This window comes from Globicephala melas, chromosome 13, assembly GCF_963455315.2.
Source record: "Globicephala melas chromosome 13, mGloMel1.2, whole genome shotgun sequence".
NCBI lineage: Eukaryota > Metazoa > Chordata > Mammalia > Artiodactyla > Delphinidae > Globicephala > Globicephala melas.
In genome coordinates this window covers 63,919,385-63,945,446 of record NC_083326.1, presented here as the reverse complement: position 1 = coordinate 63,945,446, position 26,062 = coordinate 63,919,385, and the positions used below count along the sequence as shown (strand labels likewise).

General features: G+C 58.6%; 2 protein-coding genes and 1 long non-coding RNA gene across 3 annotated transcripts; all 3 read right to left on the bottom strand.

The window, feature by feature from the left end:
• Positions 1–1,145: 1,145 nt before the first annotated feature.
• LOC115841911 (uncharacterized) lies at positions 1,146–4,696 on the bottom strand. The gene is made up of 3 exons (XR_009566368.1): positions 4,559–4,696; positions 4,183–4,287; positions 1,146–1,420 (listed from the first exon to the last, which is right to left on the bottom strand). It is a non-coding gene; the product is annotated as an uncharacterized lncRNA (long non-coding RNA).
• A 9,344-nt stretch (positions 4,697–14,040) lies between these two features.
• SDF2L1 (stromal cell derived factor 2 like 1) lies at positions 14,041–15,992 on the bottom strand. The gene is made up of 3 exons (XM_030836298.2): positions 15,760–15,992; positions 15,266–15,462; positions 14,041–14,443 (listed from the first exon to the last, which is right to left on the bottom strand). Exons 1-3 carry the CDS (start codon positions 15,944–15,946, stop codon positions 14,162–14,164), a joined length of 666 nt encoding a protein of 221 aa, XP_030692158.1. The 5' UTR covers positions 15,947–15,992; the 3' UTR covers positions 14,041–14,161.
• Positions 15,993–20,593: 4,601 nt separating this feature from the next.
• On the bottom strand, positions 20,594–25,374 carry CCDC116 (coiled-coil domain containing 116). Its single transcript, XM_030836412.2, has 4 exons — positions 24,787–25,374; positions 23,386–23,949; positions 22,656–23,270; positions 20,594–21,490 (listed from the first exon to the last, which is right to left on the bottom strand). The coding sequence occupies exons 1-4, from the start codon at positions 24,856–24,858 to the stop codon at positions 20,687–20,689; spliced, it is 2,055 nt and encodes a 684-aa protein (XP_030692272.2). The 5' UTR covers positions 24,859–25,374; the 3' UTR covers positions 20,594–20,686.
• Positions 25,375–26,062: the final 688 nt, after the last annotated feature.

Here is a 26,062-nt window from a genome sequence, read left to right as displayed (position 1 = left end):
GCCTGGAGCCCCAAGAACCCCCAGCCTCGGCCCCATCACCGCTCCCCGCCAGGCCGAAACCTCCAAAGCGACGTACACATTCCCTGCCTGCCCACTTACCGCCCATTTGGTCCCCACCGCCGGCAGGCCTCTCTCCTGGGCAGCCCAGGGGCCGGTGGCCATGAAGCCTGAAGGTCTAAAGCCCTGATGATCCCTTCGGTCTCTTCTGACTGACCCTTCCTTCGGCTGGACCACCACGTTTGTATGCCCCGGCCGAGCCCTGGACCTCCCTCTACACTCAAGCACTGGGTGACCTTGCCCAGGCTCATGGCTTTAAACACCTGTATCCCTTGTCTCCGAACACGAAATGGCCAGCACTTCTGCCTTCTGACCTCTACCTGGGCACCGACTGAACTCAAATTTAACACGTCTGGTAAAAGCATAATTCTCCACCCCCATCTACCCCTAGTGTCCACTCTCCTCAAGGTACCACTGTCCACCCAGTCACCCCATACACCTCGATCTCAGCTCCCACAAGGGCTTATCACAATTTGTAATCCTGTACTAATTTATCTATGTACTGGCTTACCACACACACATGGATGGGACATAAGCTCCTTAAGGGCCAGGACCCCAACTGCTTGGTCTATTATCTCCAGTAGCAAGCAAGGTGCAGGGCATCCACAGGGCTCAACCGACATCTGCTAATGGCCAGCATCATTGGGCACTTTGTGAGGACTCATGTCTCACATGCAGGTTTGATTCTAAAGTCAGCGTGGGAGGTAATCAGAGTCACGTGTCTTTGAAACTCTTTAGGGAGGTGCCAAATTGGAAACTGACACGCCAGCTCATTTTCCTCCCAGGAGGGAACAGACCACTGTTTCTAAACTTGCACCCAGATAAGCCTTGTGTTTAGGAGCCAGGTGTAGCAAAAACTGGTAGTCTTGCAACTCAGTGGGGTCAAGTGAGGCACAACGGGGCCACAGAGTTACTGCAGGGAGGGGCAACACACTCCCCGCACTCAACACTCTTTCAAAGTGCACAGGACTGAGTTCCCAGGTTAGGTGCAAGTGAGGGGACTTCACTGACCTGACCACCTACTGTGTGCAGTCTCAGGCCAAAGAGCCTCAGGCTTGCGCTACCCTGACCACCTCTTGGGGTTGCAGAGAGCCCGTGGGACTGCACGGCCCCTGGGTAGCGTGGCACGAGGAAGGAACCACCAGGGGAACTTTATTCATTCTCCTGCCGTGGTCTGTACAGAAGAGGTTATGGGTCCCTCTGGTGGGGCGTGGACTCTGCGCTGCCAGGGTCATTCTCTGATTCATCTTTGGGTCTGGGCACAGGCTGGAACTTGAGCAGGACAGGCGGGGTGAAGATGGAGGCCTTCACAGATGGGGATAGCATCTCCTCGGTGCTGGCAGAACCACTACAGGCTGAGGGCCTGTTCAGGAAACACGCAAGACATGGGTCCATGAGGGGGACACGGCACACAGGGCCATCAGAGGAACACACGACAAAACCCAGGCTGTGGGATGGCTCTCGATACATTACTGCTGCTGGAAATCCCTCCCATGGATGTTTGCTCAACGCTGTTCATTGCAGCAATGTTTGTGATTGTGTAAACCTGGAGACAATCCAAACGTCCATCAGGGAACAGCTAAAAAAACCATGGTACAGGCATGCAGTGGACTATTCCACAGCTGTTTAAGGAACAAAGTTGGTCTGTACATCCCAGCAAGTAAAGACACCCCAATGGTACAGTAATGGAAAGAACAAGTAGCTGAGAAGTACGTGCAGTATGATCCTGATTTGATTTAAAAAATTAACCAATGTATTGGGACTCATATTTCATGTATTCATTTCTATATTGTGACCTTTTTTCCATAGAGTATGTTATGCTTTTGTAAACTTTTAGAAAACAATTTAAAATAACCCATTTTGGGGGATAGTGCCAAGACAGCACAGCTCACTCAGAAAGCAATACATAACAGGAGGCTAAACATTGTCCCCATTAATGAAATATTTCAACAAGCAAGGGTAGTTGAATAAATGATGCTCCGTCCACACAATGGGGTGGGTATTCTGCATCTATGATTACTGGTGAATTTCTAGGTATTTTTAATGACAGGGAAGCAACATGTTCCAGAACTGGCTGCAAAACTGCTCACAGGATGCTCCTGATTACGTGACAAACTACTACCTGTGCACGTACACTCGTGTCCATGGGGAACACCTACAGTGAAACAGGGATATGTGCCAACAATGGTTATTTCTGACCTTGGGAGTGAGAGTGATTGGTGTCTTTTTTGGGTAGTTTTCAAACTGTCTACAGTAACTAGATCCTGTTTCAGAATCTGAAAAATGGTAGTGCTTTTGAAAACTGTTCCTACCCTTTCCCTTGTAATTTCACTTCTGGAAATTCATCTTGAGATTCAGGGACAGCTTAGCACATAAAGATAGTGATGCCAGGGAATTCCCTGGCGGTCCAGTGGTTAGGACCCCACATCTCACTGCCAAGGGCCCAGGCTCAATCCCTGGTCAGGGAACTAAGACCCCACAAGCCGCGCAGCAGGTGCAAGAAGGGCATGTTGACCTTCACCCGTTTTCTCTGGAAGTGGGAGATAACATATTTATGCCCACCCACCACACGCATAGACACACACGCATGCACACACACACGCTGAGTGAGGGTACCGCACATGCTGGACGTCTGTCACACGGCCAAGGAAGCTGACCAATTTATGGTATGGTTTCATTTATATAAAATGTCCAGAACTGACAAACCTATAGCGACAGAAAGTAGGTTAGTGGCTGTCTAGGGCTGAGGGAGAGGGAGGGCCAAATAGGCAGAGGGCTTTCAGGGCAGGGAAACTATTCCATACAACACTGTAATAGTGGACACATGTCATTATACATTTGTCCAAAACCATAAGATGTACGTCACCAGGAGTGACCCTAATGTGAACCACGGACTTTACATAATGACACGTCAATGTAGGTCATAGTTTGTATTAAAGATCCCACTCTCTGGCAGATGTTGATCGCGGGGGAGGCTGTGTGGGGAGGGCAGAGGGATATGGAACTCTCTGTACTTTCAGCTCAGTTTTACTGTAAACCCTAAACTACTCTAAAAAATGAAATCTATTTGAAAATTTTAAAAAGAATGAGTACTGCTACAACATGGATGAACTGCAAAAACATTAACCAACTGAAAGGAGCCAGATACAAAGACCACATATCTTACAATACCATTTATAGCAAACGTCCAGAACAAGCAAATCTATAGACAGAAAGTGCTGAAGAGGGGCGAGTGGAAGAGTGAGGGCTATGGGTTTCTGGGGTGAGGAAAGTGTGCTAAGATTAATTGTGGTGATGCATTCATAACTGTGAATATACCAAAGACCATAGAATTGTGTGTTTATTTATTTATTTATTTAATCATTTTTGGCCACACCGTGCAGCTTGCGGGATCTTAGTTCCCCAACCAGGGATGGAACCTCAGCCCCCTGCAGTGGAAGCACGGAGTCCTAACCACTGGACTGCCAAGGAAATCCCAGGAATTGTATATGTTAAATGGGTGAATTATACCATGTGAATAATACCTCAATAAAGCTGTTTTTTAAAAAAGTCATCTGATGCAATGAAGCAGCCAATCCAAACACTCAATGATGTGGGAAATACTTGACAAAAACGGTAATAAAAAACCCATATTCAGGGGCTTCCCTGGTGGCGCAGTGGTTGAGAGTCCACCTGCTGATACAGGGGACGCGGGTTCGTGCCCCGGTCCGGGAAGATCCCACATGCCGCGGAGCGGCTGGGCCCGTGAGCCATGGCTGCTGAGCCTGTGCATCCGGAGACTGTGCTCCGCAACGGGAGAGGCCACAACAGTGAGAGGCCCGCGGACCGCAATAAAAAAAACAAACTAAAAAACCCCCATATTCAGTAAATCCCTGCTTTGCAAAACACACATGTAGATAAAGCACGGGGCTGCCCACAGCTGATTGAATCGTTCCCTTCTGTTGGCCTCTGGGCTGTTTGTTTCTGGTTTCCCACCAGCACAAACACTAGGAAGGGGAAGCAACTTTCCAGCACGCCTGACGACATTAGGGTCCATCCTGGAAGTGGGAGCGACCATCACACTGAATATCCTTCCAGCCCTCATGCACGCTGCTCAGAGGCCAGACGGTTCGGGGGCACACTTACCAGGGGAAGCCAGGGCAGTGGAGCTTGTGCGCATTGTTCCTGGCCAAGTACGAGAAGTGAAAGCCTCCAGGATTGAGGACCAAGGGGGTCAGATCGACTACGCGGCTGCAAGACAGGGCGGGGCAGGGGACACACTCAGCTCTGGGCTTCTCCAGGGCAGGGGGTGCCTCCCCAGCCTCGGGGGGTACGGGGGCTCTGTACACAGGCAGATCTCTGAGCCCCAACTCCTCCCCAGGACCAAGAGGGGAAGGACCACTCAGGATTGTGGGATGGATCCACTACGAGAGGGGAGGGAATCACAGCCCAGCTGGCACACAGCAGGCTCCCCCAAACCCTCCCGTCTCATTTGCCTCGGGCCCAGGATAAATCCTCCCACCTCTTCGGGTTCGATGACAGGCCAGTCCAGTTCAATTTTGCTTCAGACCTCGAAACTTCCAATTACTCCATCTTCAGCAAACAAAAGAAACTTTAGGACAAGGGTGGGATCCTCATCGTGAAGAGAAACACCTTCTCCAAGAACTATGAGAACGATGTGCCTTCCAGTCAATCAGCAAACACATCAGGCTCATCCTCGGTGCCACCTGGAGCTTGGTGTTAGGGGGATGGGGCCCGGCGTGCGGGCTGGGAGCCAACAGAGGAGATCCCAGCCCCGCCTGGGGGACAGGTGACGGATAAGCGGGAGTTAGGAAGGGTAGGCGAGTCGGAAGAGCACTGCAGAGGCACTTAGAGGGTGGCCTGGAGAATGACACCCACGGGGAGAGGCAGGCTTCAGGCGTCCCCTGGAAGCCCCGGGATTGCACTGAGTGCACTGAGGCCAGGCAGGCGGAGCCCTGTGCCTCCCCCAGCCCAACTCTGCGAGCAGAGCAGCCCCCTTTCATCTATCTACTGCTGCCTGCAGAGGAAGTTCTGGGAACCACTGCTGTGGGCCCGGGCATCGCTGGGGTGCTTCTGAGCAGGGGGTTAGAGGCTGCCCCTCCCAGGGCCACTGACCGATGTGCTGGTCAGCGGAGGGAAGGGGCCAAAGACCCTGGGCAGAGTGTAGACAGAGGTTGATGGGGCCACCATGGAGGCCATGGTGGTGGCAGGCAGTGGCAGCAGGGTTGGTGGCAGGCACGGGGAGGTCGACCGGTCCCACAAGAGGATGGGTTCTGGTTTCTTCGGTTTTCGCTTGCTTCTCTTCTTGGCATCTGGGACAGAAGGTGTCGGTGATCACCTATCCCAAGGCCCGAACAGGTTGGGGGGGCGCCAAACACAGGCCCTCCAACAAGGAGGGAGGCAGGCCCACAAAGGGCACCACTACTGACAGGCACGAACACACGCCACCTCACTGGCCCCAAAACCGCCCCACAGGGAAACGGTACTTTTGTCTCTATCTTACGAATGAAGTGGGAAGCTCGAACTATACAAGGCCCATGCAGGGGCCACGCCAGGCTGTCTGCCTTCCAGGACAGAATTTCACAGGAAGTGATGGAGTGTCACCGCCAAGGAGGGCTGGGCTTGGCCCGAGCAGGTTGGCCTGCCACCCACTCTCCCAGGCATGGCACAAAGCCCTGGAGCCTGCCAGCACCCCAGTGGGTTGTCCAGTCCCCAGACAGTGAGCCCACCGAATACACGCAGCCCCGGGTCATCCTGGGGGTGCGCAAAGGGTGCATGGGGAGGAAGTCTTGCAGAGGTGGGCTTGGGGAGGAACCTAAGGCCTGCACGTCCTCTCTCCTGTTCTGATGAGTCTGGGTCTTTCTACTGTTCAAAGCTGGGTCCCACCAGCAAAGTAGGAGGTAACAAGCCCCTCCTGCAGCCTCTCAGACGGCTCATCTAGAGTGAGATAAGCACTGCCAGGGAGCACTGGCTGGAGGCTGAGCACCAGCCCTGAGTCTCAGTCCAGCTCCACCACACCTGTGTGGCCTACACAGGCCGGACAACCTCCCCGGGCCTCCATTTCCTCTTCTGTAAAACAGGGATAAATAACACCACACCAGCATCTTGGGAGACCGCGGTAAGAGCTACACATGCTGTGGGTCCAGCTGTTGGATGAAACGGTGCTGTGGGACCCCCCCCCCAGATGAGTTGGGCCCCCCGATGTGAGGCGAGACAAAGAAGCCCAACACCACCATCCATCCCTGAACACGGACACTCCCAAGGACCAAATCCAAACCTCATCAAGGCTTTAGAACGACTATCCAAGAAATAACAGGCAGAGGGGGAAGAGCAAACACACCAGTGGACCCAGACAACAGATACAAACCCATCGAGTGGGTCCCCCAAAGGACAACACAGTTCTTTAGTCCATAGCATCGGGGAAAAGTGAGGGCATCGCGCGTCAAAAGGAACTTCAAAAGACGAGGCCAGAATCCCCACCTGCCACCCTGTGTGGCCACTAATGAGGTCACCTCTCATTTCACTCTCCCAGGGCTCGGGGTGTACACGAATTTGCCTCCCACCCAAACAGTATGCGGGCCTTGCCGAGTCCTGATTGACAGACCAAGCGTAGATAGCCTTCTGTGGACCACCGGGGAGATGTGAGTCAGGTCAACCAGGCCGCTCGAGCCCAGCGCGGATGGAGCCTCACCCTGGGAGTATAAGTGCACGCGGTGGATGCGCCTCTTGAGCTGCTCCAGGCGCTGGTGCATCTCCAGGGCGCCCATGCTGTTGCAACAGTTCAGCTCCCCCTGGACGGCACACGAGACCTTGGCCTGCGACGACAGCGGGAGAGGAAGGGAGGAGGAAGCTGGACGGGTGAGCCGCCTAGCCGGGGCTGCCTCCTTAAAGTCCCCTACCAGCAGCTCAAGCAGGGCGGACACCGGCGCCCCGCCCCCACCTCGGAACCCCGGAGCCCCGCCCTCCCGGGCCCGCACCCAGAGGAAGGACAGGAGCCCACGCCGCTCGCACTCCGCCTGCTTGCCCTTGCGCACCACCCTCTCATCCAGCGCCGGGTTGCGGTCGAGGCTAAGGAAGAGGAGGCGCAGCGCGCTCTCAGTGTAGGTCGCCGCTTGCCTCTCGAAGTCCTCCTCGGGGATGAGCTGGCAGAAGGTCACACTCTGCGGGAACTCGCTGTCGAACTCGTCCAGAACCTCCATTCTCGAGGGCTTCGGCTGCCCGGCTGCCTGGGGGCGGAGCGGCCGTCGGGGCGGGGCCCCGGACGCGCCCACTCCACCAGCCCCAGGAGGGGAGGAGGGAGACCCCCCCCCGAGGGCCAGAGCTCGGGTCACTATCCAGGCGGGGCCACCGAGGTCCGGGCGCGCCCATCCTCCCGCCCAGGTCAGGGAAAGGAGGGGTCGGCCCCAGAGGGCCAGGCCCGGGGACGCACCGTGGTCCCCTTTCCGCCGCGCCGCGCCTACGCAGGATCCCTCCGCGCGCGCCGCCGCACGGACAGCTCGGGCCAGTCTCGGGAGACCAGGGGCCAATCCGCGCGAGACAGCCGCACGTGACAATGCCCGCCGCTCTGCGCATGCGCCTTCACGCTTCGACGGGACGGACGGCGGGACGCAGCTACCCCTGGCGGAGGCCCATACCCCGGGGTCCCGCCCGTGGCCAAGCCAATTCTCACTTCTTTGAGGCGCTCGGCCCCCGGCCGGACTCCAGTACCTCCCATCTTGGCTGCTCCCCTCCTCACCGTCTGTAGACAAGGCCCCAAGAGTTCTTTCTGCCCCCAACTCCTCTAGCCCCGGACTTTTCACGCTCTTCTGACTTCCTCTCCCGCTTCTATCCTGTCTCCTCTCCTCATGAGGGTCCTGTCTTTACCATACCTTCTTGGACATCTTACCCACTTCTTAGTCCCAACCCAGAACTGACTTTAACCCCAAGTCCCTTGAGTTACAGACCCACATCTAAGTGTCCCCAGGGGACGTTTCCTGGGCATCTCACGCTCAGCACATCCGAATTGGCATGCAGCTTCTTCCCTTCCACCCAAAAATCTGCTTCTCTTTTCCCTCTCCTACTTGGTCAGTGGCCGACCCCACCATCCACCCCTGCTGCTGATGAGGGGGTGTGCCCTGGACTGCTTAGTTCAGGTCCCCTCCTAACCCAGCCCCCTCTCCATCAGCCCTGTGATCCATGGAGTGCACCTGAGATTTTTTCACTTCCTACCACCAAACGGCCAGCCCCAGCTCTCCCCAACACAAGAGGTGGCATTCACTTCCTCTTGCTTTGATGTCACAGATCAAGATGGACACAACCAAAAAAAAAAAAAAAAAAGATGGACACAACCAAGGAGGGAGAAGGTATGGCCTGTGCATCTCGCCTACAGGTGCAGGCAGACTCAGATACACCTGCATCCAAATCTCTGCCACCATTCTGCCACCTGCCCCGGGCAGGTGGCCCCGGATGTGAGGCAGGGCCCATATGACTTACAAAATCAGATTTGACTTTAAAATACATAGTAGGTGCCTTTTTAAAAACAGGACAAGCATCCTCTGAGAGGTCGGGCAGACCCCTGATTAACACCCCCATCATGTTATGCTTATAATACTTTACACTTTTTCTGTTTATTTGGATTTTTAAAGTGTATTGTGCCAGGTACTGCCAAACTACATGCTCCCTGCCTTCAGGGGCTCCCCGTTTAAAGAGGGCTTCAGCCACAGGGAGAAAAATGTGATCTAACATGCTCTGGTGGAGGAACATTGGATGTCTTGGAGTCCAGGGAAGTCTTCCCATAGGAGGGGACATTTGAGCAGTGCCCTGAGTTCACAAGCCTCTCCCAGCAAGGGCAGGAGACAGCTGCATGGGGGTCTTTGGCCAATGGGTACATAATCTGCACGAGAGCAAGAGGTGGCCACCTCCAGCCATGGGCCTAAGTCAGGTGACCTTGGGATGGAGGAACCCCAAGGGGTCAGGCCTAGGAGACAGAGGAGCATGTGTCATTTCCCCTCATCCTTCCCGGATGCCAGGGCTTCTACACCCAGGGTGGGGGTGAAGCCAGGGTCCCTCTGTGCTCAACCATTGGTGAGGGGTACTCCCAAATGCCCATCTGGAGACCTGGGCCTCCTCTCAAGGAGACAGGCTTGAGTGGCTGTCACTGGGCACATCAAAATCTTTTGTGTCTGGTCCTGATGCTGAAGGTGACCCTGCAAGCACGCCTGGGGCCAGGCTTCTTGGCAGTTGGGCTCCACTCCCCCCGATTCCAGCTGTGAGGGTGGGCATGCCAGGCACCTCACAGTCTCTCCTGCAGGCTCAGGGCAGCACATGTCCCTGTAAGAGAACAAGTGGGCATGGTTGGAGGACGTGAGCTGCAGGCTTTGTATCCCGAGTCCACTGTCCGCCCAGCTAGTACTGCTCCTGCTGAGAACCCAGGAGAACATTCTCTCCAGAGCTTGGCCCTCCCCAGGCCTTCCAGGAAGGCTGGGCCCAGGGCACCTCCACAGAGTCAAGGTTGTTGAGCTGGCTCTGAGCCAGGCCCGGGCAAACCCTCCGTGCAAAGCAATGGGCCTCTTTCTCCACAGGGCCCTGACCAAACCTCAAGCCCACAGGCTTACCTGGGAGCTGGTTGTAAAGATCCTCTTCAAACCATAGCTTTTCTGAGTCGGAGGCCTCTGCCCCTTCCCCCTGTCCAGCCATGACCCAGATGGACAGGTTGGCGGAGGACCCCCCAGCTCTGCCCTCACCTGATCCTCCGATGGAGAGTCCAGACCAGCTCCGCACCTGCGCCTTACTGCTGGTTAGTGGAGTGAGGCAGCAAGACTCCCCCCCACCTCCCAGGCACTGTGGGTGGTGGGCTGGGCCTGACCGATGCCCTTTCATCATTGCACTGCTTCCCAGTGGCCCACAGTAGTGCAACAGGGAAAGAGTGTCAGGCAGGCCTGCCAGTGCCTCTCCCAGTGGTAGGTGGGGATCTGAGACCTGGAATGCAGGCCCACTGGGGCCTGGGGCGGGGCCTCTGCCTGGGGAAAGGGTGCCCTCTGACCCCAGAGGCCCAGGCCTGGCCAGGATCTCAAGTTTCCATGGAGAAGGGATAGGAGCTGGGCAAGGGGGAGGGGAGGGCCTGCAGGTCCAGGGGCCAGGCCTGGGGAGGGAAAGTAGCAGTATGGGGGAAGGGGTCCCCAAGGCTGGTCCCCGATGCTTTGACAATATCATTGCACTGCTCCTCAAAGCACAGTAGTGCAACCTCGTCAGAGCACCTGCGGCCAGCAGGGGGGAGCCCCATCACCCCCAATACACGCAGAGCGGGAAGCCCAACCGTAGGTGGGTGGGGCTAGGGCCCCATTCCTAGACAGCAGGGCGGGGAGGGGATTTCAGCGGGGCTGCGATCCTCGGAGTCCTCAGGACCCCAGAGGGGCCGGACCCTCCCCAGCACCCTCCAGATTGCCGTGGGGTTGCGACCCCAGACTGAGGGGGGCAGCTCCACACCCTGAGCGGGAGCGCGCCCGGGAAAGGGCGCACACACAAAGGAGAGGGGACCGCGCTTCAACGCGGTCCGAAACCCACTCGCGCCTGGGGCGGGAGTGGATATAGCCCGACGACCCTGCGCCCTCCCACGGCCTGAGGCTCCGGGAGAAGAAGGGTGGTCCCACTCCGGGCCGACGCGCCCCTGCCGGCCCCCATCCTTGGCCTCTGGCTCTTGGCCCCCAAGTTGGGCTCCGCATTCTGTCCCAACAGATTCCCTGCCCGGCGGCCCAGAGCGGAGAAGAGGAATGGGGGCTTCCCGCCCCTCTGAGGTCCCCTGCCCGGAGGGGGCGCCCGGGGTCTGGGCTGCGCCCCTCCACACCGCCCGCCGGGTAGGGCCGCCCTGCCCGCGCCCCCACCTCGGACCCAGCTACTCACGCGGCGGGACGCCCTTTCCGTCCCGGGCCGGGGCAGGACTCGGGAGGTTGCGGGGACAGGTCCCGGCGGCCGTCAGCCCGCGCTGCCCCCCAGGACCACCCCGCACCTCGTGGCGCCCTCCCGCCGCCGGCTCCATCTTTAACTCGCTGACAGGCGGCGGCCCAGCCCCCGGCTCCTTAGCATAGCGCCGCGCTCATTGGCCGGCGCCGGCGGGGGCTTCGCCTTCTGCACGCCCATTGGCTGAGGCCGGAGAGATTTCAAAATAGCCTGCGGGCCCGGATTGGCCCGGCGCGGGCAGAGGCTGAGGCTCCGCGGTTTTAACAATGAGTTCTACAAACACTTTCTCCCCATTCATAACTTATCAAAGGGAACTTTGCCCGCCTTTTCGCAGCTCTAGTCTCGGTGAGTTTTCTCGCCGCGCGGGCGAGCGCTCTTGGTAGCCCAGTCGGGGGCGCCGGCCGCGCGGCCAAGCCCGCTGGGGAGGGGGCTACGACTGGAGGAAAATGTCCGGACCCGCGGTCAAGCCTGCACCAACCGGGCCGCAGGTTGCCCCGTTTTGCAAACTGAAATTGCTCCCTGTGCCTCTCGGATGGCATGTTCGGCTGCGGTGGGCTTCCTGGCTGGGATAGCCACCTCCCCACCCAAACCCCACCGCATCGCCCGACTTGACCCAAATGAGATTTGTCTGAAGCCCAAGGGTGGGCCTGGGCTGCGGGACCTGGTCTTGGAGCCCCTGGAGGCTTGTGGATCTGTGGGAGGCACGGGGAAGGGGGCGTCGCTTGGGTCCCTGCGTGACTGCGGATAAGCATTCATTAAATGCTTTCGCAGAGCTGATGACCCGGAAGGATGTACGCGGCCCGCCTGGCCCTCATAGAGCTGCAGTGTGTGTTGGAGCGGGTGGTGCTTAGGCTACTGTGCATCTGTGCCCCCTCCTCTTTTATTCTCTCAGTCCAGTGGCTGAGAGCAAATGTTTTGGAGGCAGGCAGAGCTGGGTTTGAATCTTTAGCAACCTCGGTTGCCTCCTCTGCAAAATTAAGATAACAGTTGAACGTGCTATGCTTCGTAGGGTTGTTGCCAGGAGCAAATGAGATGGTCTGTAAATCGTTGGCCCAGTGCCTGGCACTTAGTTTTCAATAAATGAGAGCTCGGCTGCTGCTGCGGTTTTAATTTTTGGTCTTGTACTGCATTCTGCCTGCAGCCCTCTCACCTGCTCCCACAGCTTTGGCCTTGATTTCCCAAGGATTTTTACATGCTGTGTACTGTTGGAGTCTGCTCTTAATTAACACTCCTCACTTTTGTATGTGTGGTGGTAGGGAGGTAACAGAGGCAGAAGTGGGTTCTTACAGCCCAGAGGGGCCAGGGGTGGATCAGAGGAATGCCCCTTAGATTTACAGTGTGCGCCACACTTTTGGTGCCCCGCCTACACCCCCTTGGCACTCACCTCTACCAAAAGGATGTTCCCTGCTGGCACCTGCGGCTCTGCCTAAGGTCTTCATTCTGGCTGTAGAATACAGGGCAAGTGGGAAGTGCTGCAGAGTAATCCTCCCACCTGCCCAGCAGCCCTCAGCCAATGAGAGAAGATATGCTGGTTGGATAAGTACCCCCACTTTCTTGCCCCTTGGTTGGGACAACTTTTTTTTTTTTTTTTTTTTTTGCGGTACGCGGGCCTCACACTGTTGTGGCCTCTCCTGTTGTGGAGCACAGGCTCCAGGCGCGCAGGCTCAGCGGCCATGGCTCACGGGCCCAGCCGCTCCGCGGCATGTGGGATCTTCCCGGACCGGGGCACGAACCCATGTCCCCTGCATTGGCAGGCGGACTCTCAACCACTGCGCCACCAGGGAAGCCCGGTTGGGACAACTTTGATGCATGTTCTACATGGAGACCCAGTGCTCCCCGGTGGGATGAAGCCCTAGTTGCCCACAGGGGTGACTTGCTCAGTAATGCAACCTTCACCAGCTGCCTTGCCTGCTCCTCTGAGCCCCACTCCTCTGCCCCAGTGTTTTCTGGGATCACTTCCCAACCATCTGCTTGCACTCCTGTCTCAGGTCAGGTGAGTGATGGGAGAGAAGTGGAGACTTGTAGACGATGCTCAAGAGGTTTGAGCAGAGCAGGACCTCATGGGGGAGGGGGCAGGGGCGTAAAGGGCCTAATTATGACCCTCCTCCCCTCAGGTCTCACAATTGGCTAGAGCTTTTCTCCCACCCCCTAAGGTCAATTGATTTCTCAGAAGTAAGGTGCTCTGCTCACCCTCCTCTAAGACCCTTCCAACCAGTTGCCACCCCCAGCCTCTCCTTCAGCTCTTTCATTTTCCTGCAGGAAAGTGGCAGCTGCCCAAGCCTCTCTGACTGTAATCTCCGCCATAACCTCTAGAGGTCACCCACACACCAGCAAAATAGCTATTACCTTCCTTTATCAGGGCCCGCCTATTTATTGCTCCTTTCTTTAAATTGTAATGCTTTGCCGGCTCAAATTGTGCCTCTTCTTCCAGGAAGCCTTCTCAAATGTCTGCAGCTGGCAGTTCTCTGTGGTTATCTTCCTTTGCAATATCTTTTGAAGTTTTGTTAGGGCCTCCGGACTTTGAAAGGTTATAGTGGGGCGTGAGATGCCACACGTCTGGGCTGGCTGGGTGTGTGGGGTGCCATCTGCACCGAGAGGGATCCTGCGATGCAAATTTCCAGCAGATGAGCAGAGTCCTGACCCAGTGCTTGGTCAAAGGCAAGTGTCCAGACTGTCACAACTGCCAGTGGAGGGGTGCCAGGAGGAGGGGGTGCACCTCAAGGGATGAGGGGCTGGAGAGCTTGTGCCCATCCCAGCTGGTAGAGAGTGGGGCCCCTGCTACCTCGCTGAGGCCCCAGCCCTCATCAGGAAGGTTCATGAAGCTCAGGGGCTGGGGAACTGGAGTCACTGGGGCCATTGGACCATCTGAGGGTGGAGAGGGAGCTGTGATGGCCCTGGGCAGTGTTGGGAGTGCACGGAAGAGCATCAGAGAGGTTTGGATGGGTTAAGCTGCCATCTGTGGGACAGAGGATTTGCACTGAGGAAGAGATGCTGACCTGGGCCAGCTGGCAGCTCCTGGTCGCCCCCAGGCTCACAGCAAAATGCAACCACAGGCCAATATTCTTTAATCATAAAGGCACTTGAGAACCCCTACAAACTCAAAGTCTCCCCCAAGAGTGGCCCTGCAGATGACCCACCCTGCTGCCCTCCACCCGCAGGTCCACGGCACTCAGAGTTCATCGTGGCCTGCAGAGGCCTCCACGCTGGGCTTGATGAAGATGCCTTCCATGGCCTTCCACCTATTGTGGGTGTTGGCGCTGGGCATGCCGTGCACCTCGAGCTGCCCCCGGATGGGGCTCCCGTACTGCTCGCCTGTGACCGACAGGAACACGGAAGTGCCCACGTGCTGGAAGCGCACGGCGGCCTCCCGCTCCCAGTGCTGCCCCGAGCAGCGTACCGTCCACAGGTCCAGGTCATCACCCTCGCCGTCCTCCCCAAAGGCGCTCACCTCCTGTGGGGGCGGTGGTGGTGTGGGAGGACAGTGGTCACGCATGACAAAGGGCACACTGAGTCCCCCATGGGCAATTGCCTGGCAGCTGCACTCACACCCAGGTCCTTCCCTGCACCTCTCTGAGCCTCAGCTTCCACAGCTGCAAACTGGGACACCCCCATCCCCATCCCCAGCATCCAGAAGGGCCTCCCCAACACCAGCTCTTCAAACACATGCACACCCCACCTCAGCTGCCTGGAAGGTGACCAGTGGCCCCCACAGAACCAAGTCATCCCCCTCCTTCCTCCGCTGGGTTTCTCCTGTCCTAACCCCTCTGACCCTCACTCAGCATCAAGTCTACCCTTCAGGCTGACAGCCAAGGTTCTATTATCTCATCCTTTCCTTCTGATAACCTCCCCAAAGCACCCTCTGTTCCAGTACCACCTCCCACCCAGTTCCAATGAACTCCGCTCACAGGCTCTTCCCCAGGCTTGGAAAGATGCCCTTCTCCTCTCTGCGGCCTGGCGGACTCCTACTCATCCTTCCAGGCCCAGCCCCAGTTCCTCCTCCCCGCGGGGTTCCCATTCCCCACCCCAACGGCCATGCGGATCCCCCTCCTGTGTCCAACTCGCCCCCAGGAGTGGAGCTATCCAGACGGACAGCTCTTCCTGTTTGTGTCCCCGCTGGGCTGAGGGCTCCAGGGGACAGGACCCTGGAGTAGTCACCTCTGCATTCCCCGAGGGGGCGCTCGGCAAACACTTCTGACTTGTAATTCCCGTTTCACCCAGGAAGCTGGGGCTCCGAGCAGATGCCGGGCCCCTCGCACACACGCCAGGGGCTCACCTGGTTGTGGGACAGCGGCGACGGGAAGTGGTGCGTGTGCAGGTTCTTGCCGGTGAGCACGTGCGTCAGCCGCACAGCCTGCCCGCAGCGCACCGGGGACCCGCGCGGACACCCGCCCTCGGAGCCGCCGCGGATCCGCCAGTAGCTGTTGGCGTCGTCAGACGCCTCCACGCCGGTCACCGACTGCTGGCCGCTGCCTGGGGGGCGACACCCCACCCCCGGGGTCGCTGTCAACGCGGGAACTCCGACCCTCGACCCGGACACCATCAGCTTTCCCGGACAACCTCAACCCTGGGATCCAACGGCTCCCCCAGCCCCCGCCCGCCTCCGGCCGCACTCCAAGTCCCTTGGCCCACAGCTCCGAACGGCATCCCGAAGACCCCCTCGAACCGCCGGCCTGTGGCCCTCGGCCCCCAACTACTCCAGCTCCTGATGACCCCCAGCCCCCTGGTCCGCAGAACCCCGACGTCAGACCCCCGCCCCGGCCCGCGCACCGGATCCGTATTTGATGTCGTGCGAGTGCAGCCGCACCCGGTGCTGCGTGTTGAGCAGCTTCAGCACCGACCCGCAGGTCACGACCCCCGCGCCGGTCTTGACGGCACAGCTGCCCGGGACCGAGATCGCCAGCAGCACCCCCAGCAGCGCCGGGCCGGCAGCTCGGCCGCGGCCCGCGCTCCTCATCGCCCCGGCCGGGCTCCGGCAACTCGGGCCCTGGTCGCTTCCGTCTCCGCCGCCGGCCAATCCGGCTCTGACAGTGCCCGCAACGGCAGCCAATCGCCAGCCCGCACGGCGCTCCGCCTGCACTTCCATTGGGTCCGCGTGGAAAGGACCCGCCCATAGCCTTCCAGAGCAGCGGCTGGGAGGGGACTGGAGACACGAGGAGTGTTTTGATTGGTCCACGCTTCCGAGGACTCAGTAATGAGTAAGACGGGGCAGCGTCGAGCGGAGGGAGTGTGGACAGAGGCGAGGGCGACCGTCCGGCGACCGTCCAGCGACCGCCAGGTCCCGGGACACTCGGTTCGCCAGTTCACGAAGCCCCTTGATCCTAGACCCCCGAGCCCTCAATCATGGTCTCTCCCTCGGACCCTGGGCCCGCAGCTGCAGGGTCTTGAGGTTGCTCGACCACTAGATTATGTGGTCACAAGTGGGGGCATCTCAGGTACTCAGTCACCTGGTCCTTCAGTCCCTGGACCCCGGGATTAACTAATCCCCCAGTTGCTCGGTCATTGCCCACTCTCTGACATTGAGTCACCTCAGTCCCTGGACCCTGGGGTTTCTGAATTCCCTGAGCCACTCATTGACCCCTTCCAGGGCTTCTCATGGTCCCTAGGCCACTGGGCAGCAGAGGGCAGCAGGGAGCTGTGATGTAGAGGGTAGTGGCAGGTGGTCACCAGAAAGCCCCAGAGCTGTCTTGGGAACCTGGAGCCCTGGGAGACCAAGCGACTGGGAAGCAAGCCTGGGTGACTGTGTGTCCCAGGTTTGGGACTCACTGCCTTCTCAGAGGGCTGTCAGCTCAGTCGGTATAAGGGGGGAAACTTAAACCACTGTTTATTTATTCATTCGTGGAACATTCTTACATTGAATTCACTCCAGACCCATCAATTCAGCCCAGCCCAGGAACCGGCTCTGGGATATGTTACTCAATAGGCTGACCACCCGCGCACTTGGTGCACCAGCAAAGCAGGGAGAAAAATTCGTGTTTAATTAAATCATCCAGAATTTTGCATTCAGAAAATCCAGCGTAGAGCCATTTTAATTACAGCAATGGGTTATTTTTTGGTTTTCATGTCTCCCTACCCCCACCCCTGGGGCCATGGGGCTTGTGGGATCTTAGTTCCCTGACCAGGGATAGAAGCCAGGCCCCCTGCAGTGGAAGCACAGAGTCTTAACCACCTGACAGTCAGGGAAGTCCTGGTTTTCATGTTTAACATTGTCTTTATTTTGAATTCTATATGGGTCAAGGTGTCTTGATCTTTTCAGTGTTTAGAGTGTCTAATATGCTTACGGTAACTTCCCTGGTGGAGCAGTGGTTAAGAATCCGCCTGCCAATGCAGGGAACACGGGTTCAAGCCCTGGTCTGGGAAGATCCCACATGCTGAGGAGCAACTAAGTAAGTCCAGTGCACCACAACTGCTGAGCCTGCGCTCTAGAGCCCATGAGCCACAATTACTGAGCCCACATGCCACAACTACTGAAGGCCGTGCACCTAGAGCCCATGCTCTGCAACAAGAGAAGCCACCGCAATGAGAAGCTCGCGCAACGCAACGAAGAGTAGCTCCCGCTCGACGCAACTAGAGAAAGCCCACGTGCAGCAATGAAGACCTAATGCAGCCAAAAATAAATAAATAACTGTGTGTCTGTTAAAAAAATGCTTACAGTCTGCCCTGGATTTGGCAGACCCTGCCCTTGAGGGCTAGAGTACAATCTGGGTGTGTCTTCTCGGACACACCAACAAGCATCTCGAACCTAATATGCCCCAAGAAGGACTCCCCGGTCTCCCTCACACTGCTCCTCCCCCAGGCTTCCAAGTCTCAGGAACAGCACCTCATTTACAAGTTGTTCAAGCCCCAAACCTGGGATTCATCTTTGATTCCTCTCTTTACCACACTCCTCACATCTACCCCAGCATGTCTTGATGGCTCTGACTCCAAAACAGATTGGAAGGCATCTCTCCTGCGTCCCCCGTCACCACCCTAATCCAAGCCACTCCATCTCCCCTTCAGATATCGACCACCCCTCCTAGAAGATTTCCCTGCTACTCGGGCCCCTCCAAGACATTCTCCACCCAGGAAAGTGATTTCTGTCTTAAAAAGCATAAATCAAGGCACTTCCCTCGTGGTCCAGTGATTAAGACTTTGCCTTCCAATGCAGGGCGTGCAGGTTTGATCCCTGGTCAGGGAGCTAAGATCCCACATGCCTTGGGGCCAAAAAACCAAAACATAAAACAGAAGCGATATTGTAACAAATTCAATAAAAACTTTAAAAAAAAAAGTATAAATCAGATCATGCCAGGTGCCTGCTGAAAGCTGCCAACAGCTTCCCATTGCACTGGGAGCAGACAATGGTAAGGACACAGCGAGTAATCTCCCTGACAGGCAAAGAAAGGGTTCCAAGAGCAGCAGAGACCCCAGGGCTGAAGTCGGGAAGCCAACACGGCTCTCCCTGAGTCTCTGGAGCCTCATGGCTTCTCCTAGCTGTTCCTTTTTCCTGCTCACCTCATGGGCAGATGCTCGGGGCCCTCCACCTGGATACCACAGTTTGTCTCCAGGTTCAGATTCTCAAGAGGGGACGTGATTGACTCAACTCAGTTCCAGGCACTGCTCAAGGTGCAGTCAGCCAAGGAGGATGGAGAGGTGTTAGTCTCCAAATACATCTGCTAACAATGCCTCCCACCCCTGTGAGCACAACCTGCTCCTCTCCCCAGTCGTGGAGTCCCTTCCCCCTCCGCTTGGATCCGGGCACGCATCATAATTGGCTTTGACCACAAGAATGCTACAGAAGTGCTGTTTGGGGACTTCTGAGCACAGGCTGCCAGAGCACTCACTGGTGGTTCTTGCTTCCTCCCTCTAGGAAGCCAGCCCCTGCCCAGACAGACCCTTGAATGGCCAGGGGCAACGGGGAGAGAGATGATGTAAGGGGAGGGTCCACGAGGGATGTCCTAGCCTCAGCCCAGTCCCCAGCCGAAAGCAGCACTCCCACCCCAGCTGCTCTGGCTATACCACTGCCAGCTGAGCCCGTAGAACCCCCTCAGAATCATTACAGATGATGATTTTGTTTGAAGCCACTTAAATCTTGGTTTGTTACATGGCAACAGATGCCTGAAACAGGAGCTAAGGGGACCAGTCTCTAGCATCATGTACCAGTGGTGCCCAAAGGGGCTGCTCCCACCCCAGGGCCTAGATGTGTGCCTCTGAGGCTGGGGTGGGGACATACACTCTTCTCCCTTGAAGACTGGGCAGCAGGACCTGGAAGCCAGAGGGTATTGGATGCACCAGTAGGGCCAATCAACTGTGGCCAAGTGATATGGCAGTAATGTACAAAGCGGCTGTTGTGGCCTCACATGGTGGCGGTGGTGGCAGTGGTGGCCTCGGAGGATAGGCATCAGCACCAAGCATGTGCTTTGAAGGATCCTTGTCACAACAGCTCTGTGGGAAAATGGGTCCCTGACTCCCCACCTAGGACCCTGGCCCCTCTGCCAGTCAGAGGAGCAGGTCCTCCTCCCCGAATCGCGGGGTCCTCCCTGCCTGGTTCCAGAGGAAGCTCCATAGTTGCTGTGTCCTCACCTGTGGGCCACTGAGCACGGTCAGGCCGAGCCGAGCAGGTCTGGCCTCTGCGCACCTGGCGGGCTCCAGGGGAGGCATGAGAGATCCACCAGCCTCCCCGAAATGGCGGCCTGCTCAGCGAGGCTAAGCATCTTCTCTCCACCATAGGGGCAGGGTGGGGGTAGGGGTGGAGCTGCTCCCTGGGTGAAGATGCCTGAAGGGGAACAAACAGGCTGCCTGAGGAAGGCAGAGGGGAGGAGCTGGGGGCACCGGATGGCCAGAAGCTCCAGGAGAACCTTGGACGTGAGATCCTCTGAGCACAGCACCAGCCGAGCCCACAGACCCTTCAAGAAAGAGAGCTGCCTTGCCCAGGGCCTCTGCGGAAGGGATAGTCACACAGCCAGCTGGGTCAGCCAATCCATGGCTTGACCTACCAGCAGCCCCTGCGTGACCTCAGGAGCACGAGCTGAGAAATACAAATTAGGAAGACAGGGGCTTCCCTGGTGGCGCAGTGGCTGAGAGTCCGCCTGCCAATGCAGGGGACACGGGTTCGTGCCCCAGTCCGGGAGGATCCCACATGCCGCCGAGTGGCTGGGCCCGTGAGCCATGGCCGCTGAGCCTGTGCATCCGGAGCCTGTGCTCCGCAACGGGAGAGGCCACAACAGTGAGAAGCATGCGTACAACAACAACAAAAATTAGGAAGACAGGTAGTGGTGGGAGCATCAGGAGAGGGAGGATACGCCCTGGCAGAGGAGGAGCCCTAGGGAAGTGGGAGTGTGATGCACAGGGGCTGTGAGGGTGGGGACCATGAGTCCTAAGAGGCTTGAAGAGGCAGGAAGGTGCAGACTGGAGTGCAGAAGAGCCAGCAGCAGAGCCCAGGAGGTCACGGGGCTCAGGGCACCAGCAGCTGCCGTGGAGGCCTGGCCCAGCTCTCCAGAGATGCTCCCCGGGGGCAGGTGGTCAGAAGGATGGCTGAGATCTCTGACAGGAAAACCGTGTTTCATCAACACAAGCTTTATTTCTCCCGTTGGCTCCCCTGAGAGGCTCAGCAGAGCTCCTCGTGGGCACCAGCTGCTCTGACCTCTGCTCAGGGTGGGATGGCTGTGAGGGCAGTGGCCGCTGGGGTGGAAGGAGTGGGGCATGGAGCACTCGGTGCACTTCAGGGGCCCCATGGGCAGTCACCATGGCCCACACCTGAGCCTGCCGCCGTGGCACTGACCACAGCCTCCTCTTGAGGCTCCAGGGAGCTCTGGGGTTCGCCCTCATCTCCAAAGTCATCCTCGTCCTCTTCCTCCTCCTCTCCATCCTCCTCCTTGTCCTCCTCCTCCTCCTCGATGCTCTGGTGGCCCTCCACGTCCATTGTCTGGTCGGACTGATGGGACGCCACGCCAGTGTTGGCGGGGGACAGGAACAGCTTGGGCTCTGGCGGTCTGGCGGGCTCCTGCTCCGCGGCTGCCGGGCGCTCCTGTGAGGCAAGTAGCCGGGGTCCCGGGGACCTCATGTTGAGGGAGGACCCTGTGGGCTTGTCCTGGACCCTGTGGGTCCTGGCGGACAGCGCGGTGGGTGTCTGCATGCTGCGCTGGGGGGTGCTGTGCTGGGAGGTGTGCTGGGAAGGGGGCCGGGATGCCCGCTGGGGTGACCGCTGGCTAAACTCGGCCTCCTCCAGCCTGCGCAGCAGGCAGCTCCAGTCGATTGTGGAGGACAGACGGATGCGCGAGCCCTTCACCTTCCTGAAGCCCAGGAAGAGGTCCAGGAGTGCCTCAGTGATGGGGAAGGAGATGAAGCCCAGCTGCCCAGTGAGGTTCTTCTCAAACCTGTACTTGCAGGCAAGCAAGGACACAGCCTGGCCCTTCAGGTAGTCAACGAGCTCCTCGTGCCGGGGGTTGGAGAGGCGGGACATGGTGGTGGACTTGGACAGGATGGAGGGCAGCGTCTTCTTCTTGGTGAATTTGTAATTGGGGCTCTGTGTGGCAGCAGGGAGGGAAAGGGAGACACGTCATCCACTTCTGCCTGCCACCCTGGGTGCCCTCCCCCCCAGAGCATCCTCCGCGTCACCCACGCGGCACCACGCTCAGTCCACTCAGGGTGCGGCCTCACCACATCTGCTCTGCTGGCCCGATGGAAAGCTGAGCTGGGGTCCTGCGTGCTGGCCCACCGCCTACTTACCACCCTGTTATCATGCCAGCCACACCAGTCAGGCCTGGGACAAGGCCAGTGACATCAGTCACTGTATCAGCCAAAAGGGAGCCTGCACAACCCTCGCCTAGGCCAGGGTTCAGAGGAGGGAAGCATGCCTAGGCCTTGATGGGTGAAAGGAGGGTCAGGGGCCACACTGGGGAGCCACCAGGGTTAAGCCACCAAGTCCTCTCCGCACCCTTCCCAAGCAACTCCCTCTTGGCGGGGCAGACACACTGGAGAGTCCTGTCCTGGGCAGCAGGACCAGAGGGGGCTAGACCGCAGACACAGGGCCCTACTCTGGGCTCAGACCACTGTCCACAAGGGACAGGACCCTCCTCACATGGGAGGGCCTCTGAGATTCACATGCAAACGTTAAAAGAATACCCAGAATAAAAAATAGTCTTTATTCATCTTTGACAACATATGGTAGTAGCTAGGCCAGGATTCCTGGTCCCCTCATCAGCTCATCCCCTACTCAGGTGGTTTTCACAAGGGCAGGGCAAGAGACCTGGACCCTGGGCACCTGCTAGTGACAGTGGCCGCTAGGAGCGGTGGCGGTAGGAGCCCTTCCAGTGCAAACCCGCCCCTAAGAACCCTGGACCCAACCTTGAGGAGGTCACCTCCGGATACGGCACAACAGGAGATGGCAAGAAGCCCCTTACCACGGAGGTGTGGGGTGAGAACCTGGGGAGGTGGTGGGAGGAGGATGGGAGGGAGGAGGCCAGCGGAGCTGAGACCGGGGTGGTGACATGGGTCTGTCGTGAGGGCACTTTCACCACAATCCCGGTGGCGGGCAGGGTAAGGTGCAGGTTCCACCAGGGCTGGGCCCTCTGCCTGGAGCTCAGGGGCCCAGAAGTGGGCATGGGTAGTCTCTGTACTTTGGGGTCCTGGTCAAGCCCCTCCTGCCTGGGGTGGGGTGAAGGGACCTTGGGCTCTTCTGTGGGTGTCACCTCAAGGCAGAACCTGGTGGCCACTTGGGTGCTAGACACCGGGGAGCCACCTTCCTTGGACTTGCCGCGTCCCCTGTACTTGATGCTCTTTCTGTTCTCCATCCTGGGGCTGGAGGTTGTGGTGGGCAGCAAATCGTAGGGCTCCTCCCCATCAGTGGGTGTGGCCAGCTTGGAGCTGGACTCTGGGGAGGGCTCCCCTTCTGACGGGAAGAGAGGGCAACTGTCTCTGTGGCAGGCACCACTGAGCTTGTCCACAGCCTGGCTGACCACGTCCTGCAGGGCGGGGAACAGGTGGTGCTCAGCCAGGAAGTCCAGGGTCCGATGGGGCTCTCGGAGCGCACAGTAGCCGGGCAGGTCAAAGGACCCTGGCTGGCTCAGCAAGGACTTCATCTTCTTGTTCAGCTCTCGCTTGAGGAAGATCAGCTCCCGCTTGAGGAAGATCAGCTCCCGCTCTGCTGGTCCCAGCTCCCACGCTTTGGGCGTGCCTGAGCTCGAGCCCAGCAGGCCTGAGAACCAGGACAGGGGCTGCTCTAGGGTCCACTGGCTGCTGGTCTGGCTGCCCAGTGAGTCCCATGGCAGGGAGTCCCCGTGGGGGCAGGACTGCCCCTGGCCTTTCTGCAGAGAGAGGAGGACTCTCAGAGGCATCCAGGGGCAGCCAAGCCAGGCCTGGCCCTGAGCTCTGGGCTGGGGTCCACCCCCGCCCCACCTGGGCCGCAGCCCCAGACCTCACCCCTCTGTTCTCCAGCTGCAGTAGCCGTTTGAGGTTCTTCTCCAGCAGGAGTTTGTCCTTCATGGGTGGCAGTGCACCTAAGCTGCGGGCACTCAGGTCGCTGTCCCAGCTATGGGAGCCCGGCCAGTTGGCTGTGAAGCTGCTGTGGGAGTCGGACATGGAGCTGGAGCAGGACGGGTAATTGTTGGGGCGCCCCATGCAGAGGGTCGGCCGGGTGCAGTGCTGGTGCACGGTACTGACGATGGGCCGGGCCCGCGCCTGACGCCCACCCCTTGGCACCTCCATCGGGTCCTCCACCTCCACCAGCGGCACCCCAGCCTCTGTCATTACGGTGGCCATGAGCTCAGTTGCCTCCTCCACCACCGTCTGCAGGCTGTCCAGCACCTGACCCTCGACAAGGAAATCCAGGAAGCTCCTAAAGGGTCGAGGGCCCTTGGGGTTTCGGCGGTGGCTGCGGAGCCCTGAACTGCCTGAGGGGCCGTGCGTTGAAGTGGGGTGTGGTGTGTGGCCCAGCTTGGAGGCTTGCCCCATTTCCGGGAACAGTGACTTCTTAGATGGCTGGACCTGAGCAGACAGGCATATCACAGTGGGCAGTGATGCCCCATGGGGGGAGGGGTCCCCTGGGGTCCTCCTAAGGCACCAGGAACTGGGTAGGAAGTGGGCAGTGGAAGAAACTGTTTTTCCTTTTTTTTTGGCCGTGCCACGCAGCATGCAGGATCTTAGTTCCCCAACCAGGGATTGAACCCGTGCCCCCTGCAGTGGAAGCGTGGAGTCTTAACAACTGGACTAGGGAAGTCCCAGGAACTAGGTTTTGGAGCCAGGCAGCCCTGGATTTGGACCCTGGCTCTGCCAGCTTCAGGCCATGTGACTGTGGGCACGAAGGCCCCTCTTGAGGTCCAACTTCCTCTCTTGTAAAGTGGGGATCTGTTCAGGGTTGCCCTGAAGCCTCCCTGACACGTACAGTTCACATACCCAAGACCTGGCTGGGGAGTCTGAAAGCCCACTTCTGCCCTCACCCAGGACATGAATCACAAAACCCCTTGAGCCCCGTCCCCACTGCTGGTCTGTACAGACTACCTGTGGTCCTGAGCCCTGTGCGCCCCATGGCTGCTTCTGCCCCTCGAGCCGTAGGCCCCAAGTAGACTCTATGCTCCCACTCTGGGGTTCTAGTCCACCATGCCCCTCCCAATCCGAGATCAGGGGACACAGGGAATGAGACGGAGACCGAGGTGACTAGGTAGGGCCCAGCAGGGGTAACTAGGAGTGGTCAAGGCAACAGGTCACTAACAGGTCCAGAGAGGACATCAGTAGGAAGTGAGAAAGGGGGCTGTGATCTGGGGCACCAGAACTGGTGAGGAACATGTTGAAGGCTCAGAGTTGGGCCCTGCTGGGCACACTTACCCGGGCCACGCAGGTGGTGTGGCCAGCCTCGTCGTCCGCCAAGTATCCCGAATGGTGGCGACAGCTGGTCATGGTGCAGGTGGCCGGGTCCACTGCCCTCTTCCTCTCTCGTTGGTTCCGCGATGCAGCCGCAGATTCCTCTCTGAACCGGTCGGGGAGATGGTGTGAGGGTGCCCCCAGCCCTCCGTGGGTCTGCGTCTCCCTCCGTCCGTGGGCCGCTGGTCCCTGGCTCCCCGCACCCCACGTCCTTCACATGTCCGGCCGGTCTTCTGCTCGGAGCCCCGTGGGCGTCTCAGCACCGTCCGTGTCCAGAGTCGTCGGGGCTGGGGCCCCCGAGGGAGTGCGCATCCAGTCTCCGTCCATCTCTGGGCCCAGTGGGTCCGCCCTCCGTCCACCTGGCCCTGGTGCCCTGGCCCCGGGAGACCCGCTCACCAAGTCCGCACCCGCTGGGCACACGCTCCAGTGCGATCCGCGATGGGATCTTGGCGTCAGCGCCGCTCTGGGCCGCTGGCGGGCCTGCTTATTTGCATGCCGCGTCCTGATTGGCTCGCGCCGCGCCGTTCACCGCCCGCTCCCACGGCACAATAGTTGGGGCGGGGCCCACGCGGCTCCTCCCCCACTTTGCCGCTTTTGCCCCGCCCACATTCGCAGAGGGAGTGGGCGGCCGTCGCTGCTGCTGACCGGCTCGGTCCGGCCTGGAGGGGAACCTAAGGGACAAAGCCACGGCCTGTCCCGGTGACACAAGCACCTTCCTCCGCTCCCCTCTTGGTCGCTGTATTGTCCTTGGCTCCTGCTCGCGGACTGCTCCTTTCCAGGGTCCTCCCCTCGCCCAGTGTGGACACCCCAGGGTCTGTCCCCAGCGCAGTGGGAGGCGTCCCGGCTCTAAGTCATAGACGAGCTTTGCTCTTTCCTGCCGGTGTGACTCAACTTCTTTAATCACCTGCTCCTTCTCTGTAAGTGGAGCTGAGCGTCCTTCCACATGGGTTTGGAGAGTACATCAAATCTTTCTACAACACACCCGCACCCTGATAAGACCCTGTAAATCTTTACCTCCTCTCCCTCCTTTCCCTCTCTGTCCCGGAGGCCTTCCTAATGCAACCCCCCCCCCCAGGTGTCACCTCCTCGGAGAAGCCTTCCCAGAGGGCCTGTCCCCCCAACAGAATTACAGCACACGCCATCCCAGACTCTGCCACACCGTGTTGTTACTTGACTGTCAGATCGCGCTCCTTGGAGATAGGAACTGCGGTGCTCACCCCTAACCCCTAATCTAATACCA

What these genes read in the sequence shown, in the direction of transcription:
- SDF2L1 (XM_030836298.2), bottom strand. Translation starts at nt 15,946, where the DNA reads ATGAGGAGCGCGGGCCGCGGCCGAGCTGCCGGCCCGGCGCTGCTGGGG. An exon ending in CGACATCAAATACGGATCCG is followed by an intron (nt 15,463 to 15,759) that starts GTGCGCGGGCCG and finishes GTCGCCCCCCAG; the next exon opens with GCAGCGGCCAGCAGTCGGTG. An exon ending in CGCCGCTGTCCCACAACCAG is followed by an intron (nt 14,444 to 15,265) that starts GTGAGCCCCTGG and finishes CCGCCCCCACAG; the next exon opens with GAGGTGAGCGCCTTTGGGGA.
- CCDC116 (XM_030836412.2), bottom strand. Translation starts at nt 24,858, where the DNA reads ATGACCAGCTGTCGCCACCATTCGGGATACTTGGCGGACGACGAGGCT. An exon ending in TGCAGCTGGAGAACAGAGGG is followed by an intron (nt 23,271 to 23,385) that starts GTGAGGTCTGGG and finishes CTCTCTCTGCAG; the next exon opens with AAAGGCCAGGGGCAGTCCTG. An exon ending in CCACCAGGTTCTGCCTTGAG is followed by an intron (nt 21,491 to 22,655) that starts GTGACACCCACA and finishes GCTGCCACACAG; the next exon opens with AGCCCCAATTACAAATTCAC.